The sequence below is a fragment of the Vidua macroura genome, chromosome 1, assembly GCF_024509145.1.
Source record: "Vidua macroura isolate BioBank_ID:100142 chromosome 1, ASM2450914v1, whole genome shotgun sequence".
NCBI classification, from domain to species: domain Eukaryota; kingdom Metazoa; phylum Chordata; class Aves; order Passeriformes; family Viduidae; genus Vidua; species Vidua macroura.
The window spans coordinates 71,460,882-71,468,857 of NC_071571.1; the positions used below are offsets into that span (position 1 = coordinate 71,460,882).

Sequence of the window (7,976 nt, forward strand, 5' to 3'; positions counted from 1 at the left end):
GCAGACACACAATCGGCACGGCGGCTCTGCAATGGTCTTTTATCAAGATCTGTGATGAAAGAAACACCAGCAGCTCCCGAGCCAACATCTAAACCAATTCCCCAGTGGTGCCTTCACTTTCCTTTCCTTACAACACCCGTGCGAGCCCCGCACCCTCGCTGCCCGAGAAGCGCTGCGATTGCGGGAGGCGAGGAAACATTTCGGCGTTTTATGCCGACACCGCCCCATTCCCGTAGGATGCCCCCCGGGCGGGGACAGGCCGGAGGCTGCCCCGATCCCCTCCCACTCGCGCAGCCGAGGCCGCTTGGCCGCGTCCCTGCCCGGCCGGCGACAACCGCGGCGACAGCGCCCGCCCGGGCCGGGCCGGGCCAGCGACACCGAACCCCGCTGGGCTCCGCGACAAGTCTTCTCCTCCTGCCACAGCATGACAAATACGTGTATAATTTAGGATTGAAAAAGGAGAAATAGGCGCATGCAGTGCTTACACTTCTTTTATTATTACAGGAACAGGACCCACAAAACGCATCCTAATACAAGGAGAGCTATTGCACCTCTGAGTTTGGTATTCTACTGGTAAACTGTGGTGTCTAAGAAAATATTAATAGGATAAACATATAACAGTAGCAAGAGAAAAAATTGAAATTAAGACTTTGTCATTCAAATATTGCATAGGTAACATGTACCCTTCTGTTAACATTCTTTATTAAAGGACCAGAACCAGGTGACCAGGAATAAACCTAGTTGTCCTGGGGTGATGAAATAAAGGTACTCGCCCCACAGATACCTCACAGAGACATCTGGTACAAAAGCAGACTTTCATTCCCATTCTTGCCTAAGTGCTGGTTCAATTGTTAGCCAAAAACCCACATCTATGCAGGATGTTCAGTAATACCAGGAACAGGCTGCCAAAAACTCATTTCAGGCATTGCTCCAGGCAATGATACATTGCTCCAGGCAAGGTATCAAGGCACTAAATTGATGCATCTGGAAGATAAAAGGGGAAAGCAGCTACAAATGTGCTCCAGCCTTGTCACAAGCAAAAGTAACAACTTCACTCCCATGAGCTGTCACTGCCTGACTCTGCCTGGTGGACACCAAAAGTGAAGTCAAGGACAGAAGAAGCACTCGCAGAGCAAATGGGATGGCTCTTGTGTCAGCAAGAACCTGGAGACCCCTGCACACAGGCACAGGAGGGGTTGGACATGGCAGGTGCTCTGTTTGTCTAAGCAGCTCTGATATTCCTGCCAAGCCCAAGGTCACGGAAGAGGGTGCAGATACAGCTGAAAGAGACAATTAGTACAGAAGAAATCACCTTGTTCTAGGGAAATGTAAATTTATTTTGTGATGGCACATATGCAGCCAAGACATCTCCTCCTTAGGGACAGCAAAATCTGCCACAGAACAAAATGCTGGAAGTTTTGTTGTGCCGGATGAAGAAGAGGAAGGGATGATCAGCAGTGAATTCTGGAACTATCATTGCACAGCGCATCATCATCACTGCAGCTGTGGCAGCAGCTGCCTCAGTGCCTTCTTCATTGACTTCCACAAAGGATTTGTGAACCACTTCAGAGAGCACCAGCTGGTTGCCAGATGAGATTCCTGAGAAGTCTGCCTTTCCCAAATCAAATGCATCAGGCATTCCCATGCCGCTCAGAAGCGGTTTCAGATCATAATCTTCTTCCAGTTTAAATCTGGGTAAAGACACCCTCACTTTGGTAGAGTCCATCATTTCAGGATTGATCCAATCTATTAGCTTCTCATATGTAAGTTCTCTTTCCAGCTGAAGAAAAAGTCCAAATTTACTTAATTACAATGGGAATTGAATCAGTGTTACAAGCAAAAGAAGTGATTATGGGTTTTGTTTATATAGTGCATAGGATGCATCTTTTTAAACCTGGTTAGTGTGTCTTAAGCCAGAACTGTAAGTCATACCTATCACTAGAGAATACTGGCTCCATGAAGATCATTACCAAATGTTTGTTCTGGTAGCTATAATAGGGATCAATCCCCTCCATGTAATGTTTCCTTCTACAGAACATGTTTAATTGTTTAGGGTTTTTAAAAATTTTTACTTATGGGACAGAAAGGAACAGAAGAATAGCTAACAAGGACCCAAAGAAACCAAACCCAGTTTCTTCTATCTCTTTACCAAAAGAGTCAGGTCCTTCAGGTCAGTCAGCAGCAGCATGAAAACAGTGTGTTCACAAAGGCCCTTTGCAGTCAGTCTTAGAAAGCTTTATTCATAAACTCCTTGTCCAGAGTGCCAAAGAGATCAAACTTGTATCCCAACCTACCACAAAAGAGATCCTGTCCTTTCCTGTGAGCCTCTTTCCAGGCAGTGAGCCACACACCACCTGCCACCTGCTCAGCACAGAAGGCCTACAGGACAAGCCACAGGACTTCCAAAGAGCCCACCCAAAATCCCCCTCTCCACATTCCATCATCACCTTACTGTGCCTTCACCACAACCACAGCTGACCTCTGCTCCTGAGCAGGGCCAGCTCATCTTCCAGAGCCTCTGCCTAAGGGAGCAGCACACAGCCTGAGCAGCACTGACATAGCAGGGGCTGTCACCTTGGGCACAGGGAGGAGAGGGACCCTTCTCCTGGCCTTGAGCACCAGCCACACAATTGCTCTGGAACTGAACTGCAGATCTCTGTGCTATTCAGACTTTCTTCCCTGGAAGGATTCAGCTCGACAACTTACTCTTTCCAAGCCTGTGGATCCATCCTGGATTGCATCAGGGAGCAGGATGATCATGCTCAGTTCATTACCCACATATGGAAGTTCAAGGATTTTGGTCTGGAAATCCCCAATGTAGGTCATGTTAAAATTTGCCTCCTTGAACATCATCTGAACAGGTTTGGTCTCATTCTAGAAATGAAGAGGTGTCAACAGTTAGTGCTGAGCTTCTCTGCTGGTCTCAAACTACAAAGCAGGCAGCAAGTTACTTTGGGCCTTTTAGGATTTGACCAAAGAGAACTGATCACACACCACAGAACACAGACACCACACTGTCCTTTGTAAATAACAAATATCCTGATATTTTCTTTTTAATTATTATTGCAAAAATGTTTTTGAAGATTCCTTTAAGGTAAATACATGTCCCTACCTTTTTGTTAACTTAAGAACTAGTGACAAGTACTAAAGTGAGCTAGTAATAAGCAGGGACATTGTCCTTCACAATAAATGAATAAGTTATTTCAATTTACGTATTGTTAGTCTGTCTGGTTCCAAGTGCTATAACAAAGACTTAAAATATTTTAAAATGTATATACTAAAACTACCAAGAAAGAGTATTCTTTTGAATTCTTAAAAGTCATAAGGATATTAATAAGCGGAGAGATTTTATTCTCATTTTCATTTTCTGCTATCTTATTCCATTTCCACATGGAGCATCAGCTATTATTGTTTACATCATTATTTTCCTTCTTCTCAGTTTCACTGCTTTCTCCTTTCCCTTAATAAGATTGTCACATAAGTAGCTTTTTGTTATTAAAGTAGTGCCTATTAGAATAATGCCCAGAGAGAATATGGCAGAAATTATTTTGCAGAAGCAATGACATATAAAAAGGTTTGAAAAGCAAAAGGAAAGCCACACAGCAATAGAAAATCATCCAGTGAGTCATAAGAAGTGCAAGAGTCACAGAAATAATTTCACAGGATGTTGGAAATGTTCCTGGGATGTCAAAGTAACTCTTTGTTACTTACTGAATAACATGTAAAATAACTAGCTTAAGGTTTCAGCTTACACCTTGCATTTCCAGGTGTTCACAGAGGACAAGGTGTCAGGAACCAAGCCAGTCCAGCAGTTTCTGAACTGCTCTTGTACAGAGTATGGGGTGAAGAGTAACATTCCCTTATTTAAATGTGCTAGTAGCACTTAAGAGGCTTGTTAGATTTATTTCACCACTGTGGGGAGGGACAGTTTCCACACAGGCATGAGGTCTTCAATTTTCCTCAAAGAAGGCTTCAAGCAGCTGAGTTAAGGAAGGCACATTACCCGTTCTTGTTCATGACTCCTGGAGCCCAACCCAGGTCTACAGGGGATCCTGAAGGGCAGCCATGGCCAGCCCATGCCAGAGGCCAAGTCCTCCTCAAGAGCACCAATCTACTTCGAAAATCAAGACTGCAGAGAACACAGGTCTTCAAAGGAAATTTGTTTTCCATTTATTCTGGATTGGCTCAGGGGCAGAAATGAAGCAGGGAAGCTCTGACTGACGAAGACTTAAATTCACAATCTTTCACACCTGTCTTTGTGCTATATGAAAGGTTCCAGTAATTATGTGAAAAGTTCAGAGAAACTCAGCAAAGAGAGACTTCCTATGAAAGGGAGGGGGCAGAAAGAATCTCATAAAGCCCACCCAAGGTAACCCTGCTTGAAAAATTTAATTTCTTTTTAAAGGTTGTCATTTCAGGCTACTTCAGATTAATGGTGTATTGTCAGCATTTTAGCACATCATACCTTATTAATTTGGAATGGCCTTTCTGTGGTACTCTGTTTGTTGAACTGCTCTTCCCAATTGCCTTTGAAATAGATGGCATTCACCAACACAAGTCTGGTCAGGGAATCTAGAATCCCCTCTGCCAACAGGTTCTGAATTTTACCTTTATGACACAAAAGAAAAAAAAATCACATTTTTTTAATAGTTGGAAATGTGTCTAAATATTATCCAAGATATTATCTGCTCTGCAATTAATGAACAATAGAGAAGAGAATTATGTACCAGACACAGCAACAGCTCATCATCTGAGTTGTCTGAATTCACAATCCTATACCCAGGGGTAGGTGTTTACCCAAACAATGGCTACCATTAAACACAAATGGGCACTTGGAAAACCACTCACCTTCAGTCCTTTCCTCTACCCAGCCATTGATTTGTTTCCTGGAATCCTCCCAAGCATGCAGAAAGTCCATCTGTTCCAGGCCAGCATGGTAGGACTTCTGACTGGACTCTATAAACGACTAACAGGGATATTCACAACAGATTTTCAGCAAGAGATTTACTCTCATTCACACAGATGATTCTTACATTCTCCAAGGAAATCTCCCTGTTTCCCTTCCCCAGCTTTATATACAGCCCTTAAAAGTTCTCACTGACAAGTTCCTACGAGGATTTATACCACTTCTTTGAACTAGCAATTGTTATTAAATCAAATGGCTCACGCACTGTAGTACAAACGTCTACATAAATTCATTTAAAATGATATGGTTATTTTTTTCCCCTGTTTTTATTTTATGCTTCATGGACGTAACATATAATTTTATAAGTTTGTTTATCAGTCTCTTGCTAAGAGATACACCAACCATTTCTCCCACAGCCAAATATATGAATGGATCACAGAACCATCAAGGGTAGATACTGCTTTGCCATGTTCAGATGATGTGTTATTTAAAAAAGATTCTCCACCACGTTTGGACACCAGGCTCTGGCAGAATCTATTTCACTCGTGACTCTCAGCACAGAAAATCTGGAAGGCAAACTCCAAGGACTGTCTTGACCTCCAGAGGAAAGAGGTAGCAAGCACATTATCCTAAGAATCACAACAGATTTAACAGCTACTTACTGGAAGAAACTCAAAGGTCTTTTCTCCATAGAGCCGGTTCGCAGTTCTCAGGATGTATTTGGTGTTTGGATCATTAATTTCGGAGAGAAGGGATTGATACCCATTGTGAGCATCCTGGGCATTGTTCAGAGAAAGCACCTGCACAAAGACAACCTCTGCAGTGCTTGCACAAGTCATAAACTAGGGAGCAGCAGAGTCAGCAGTCCTGATTTTCCTTCCCTTAAGCCAAGCGCTACAGGATCACAGAATGGCTCAGGTGGGAAGGGACCTGTGGGGACAATCTGCTACAAAGCCCTGCCCAAGCAGGGACATCTACTGCCCGTAGTCCAGATGGCTTTTCAGTATCTCCAGCTATGGCAACAACATAAGTTTTTGAGAAACTTTTATTAATAGTAAATAATTTTTAAAAATACAGGTTTTTACTCATCTCTCACTTTGCAAAAGAGCCCAACATCAGAAGCTAAAGGACTGATCTGCACTTAATTTTGTCAGGTCATATGTAAAACACATGACAAGCACTACTTGCTTCCTAAGCAAGTTTAAAACAAAAAAGTGTAAACCATGGTAACAGTTTGATATTCAGTTGCTGTGGATTTCTTTTTTTATGTGTCTGGATAAGTTTTGAAAACATATATCGTCTGATATTAAGTCCAAACAAGGAAGCAGAAGGTAATATTTTATGGAGCTAGAAATTGATCAAGCTAAATTAAAAAAAAAAAAAAAAAAAAAAAAAAACCAAAAAACAAAAAACACACATACCTCACAATTACATATTAAAGAAGATCTGTCTCAAAAATCACAAAATCCCCACACAACAAAACCCAGGAAACTTCATTTCATAATGAAGGAATCTCACACTTCAAAAACAATGAAAATTGATTCTCGTTAAACACACCCCAGAGGAGGAACTCTGCTCTCTCACACCATAGTGACAATCACAGTTCAGCAAAAGTGCATGTCACAGACTGGAACACACATCTATTCTTCATATGTCCCATCAAATGCAATCCACCGAGTTTATTTTGACCTACCTTGCTTATTTGGGCTTCAGTGCTACCTCTGGAACCCAGCAAAACCATAGACAAAGCAGAAGAAATACTAAATGGTGAAAAGAACACATTCTGCCCCCTTTTCTTCTCACACAGCTTTCTTAACAGGTCCACAGCAAAAGTGCTGTTTGCTGCACAGAGGCCTTCCATGCTTCCCAGCCTGGGACATAAAACACAGAACGAGAATGGATCAAATTTATTTGAATACAAATCAGTTGTTTCTTTCTTTTAAACTTCCCAGCATAAACTAGGCAGCAAAGGTTGGAAAATTATCAGCTCAGTGGAGACTGATTTGGTGCCTCAAGCACCTGAGATCCCAAACTACACATTTGAGTTATTTCTGCAATTTAAAGTCTGCTACTGGATTTCAATCCCATACCTACACAGTGTGACATCTTTTGAGGTGACCAAGCACAAGAGCATTTTGTTCAGGACTTCCTGAAAGAAGTTTCTCTTGACTTCACACAGAAAATAATCCCCCTTTATTGGGCCACCAGAGCCAAAGTTAGACATCAGAATGGTAGAAATACCAAATCTTACCTTCTCTAAGTCTACAGACTTCCAGTGGTATCTGCAGCTTGTTTCTATGTGTGCACGCTGTGTTTTAAACCTGCCAGGCTGGGAGAAGCCAGCAGAATGACTTGGCCTACTAGATAAAAGAAGGAAAGAAAAAAATTTATTTCACCTGCCAGCATGACAGGTGACTGCCATTTCCTGCTGTATTACAAAGAAAAAAAAAATCAAAGTTCATTTTAGTTCCATTTTATTGCCTGCAACATGGCAACGCCCACAATCATAAACCGTCATACTCTGTTATAGGCAGTGAATCTGAGATCCACTGCTATACATATATCTGCTTTAGGCAGTGAATCTGAGGTTAAACACCACACCTATTAAGTGAGTAATATGTACTAGAATACTGAGTTGACTACAGATAAGTATCATAAGTCATAATAAGATAAATGCTGATAGCTTTTACTATCTCTGTCTTTTGTTCTTCCCTTTAGGCAGGGCCTAGTGTTGACATGTTGCTACCAAATACAAAACCAGCTCCTAATTCATACTACTGATTCATTATATTAGACAGAGAGTTGAAAAGAGCAAGTTTCCACATGCATGCTTTTCAAACCAAGAAAATTCTTTGCTAGCAGCTTTACTATAAACAGTAGCAATTTTATCCTATTTCTGTTCTCCCATAACTTGAAAAAAGTACAACCAAAAAACAAGCATACTGAGATGGAAACAATCCTCCCATTGTGTCTGAATGAGTAATTTATGCACGTCACAAAATAAAGAAGAGACACATGGCATTCACATTGGTTACACTGAAGACCAGAATTTTCCTACTACCCCAGTATC

At 41.7% G+C, this 7,976-nt stretch overlaps 1 protein-coding gene across 1 annotated transcript; it reads right to left on the reverse strand.

Annotated features, from left to right (window-relative positions):
• Positions 1 to 475: 475 nt before the first annotated feature.
• Positions 476 to 7,245, reverse strand: LOC128814525 (serpin B6-like). The gene is made up of 7 exons (XM_053990439.1): positions 7,158 to 7,245; positions 6,600 to 6,777; positions 5,569 to 5,706; positions 4,849 to 4,966; positions 4,466 to 4,608; positions 2,707 to 2,874; positions 476 to 1,780 (listed from the first exon to the last, which is right to left on the reverse strand). The coding sequence occupies exons 2-7, from the start codon at positions 6,765 to 6,767 to the stop codon at positions 1,376 to 1,378; spliced, it is 1,140 nt and encodes a 379-aa protein (XP_053846414.1). The 5' UTR covers positions 6,768 to 6,777; positions 7,158 to 7,245; the 3' UTR covers positions 476 to 1,375.
• Positions 7,246 to 7,976: the final 731 nt, after the last annotated feature.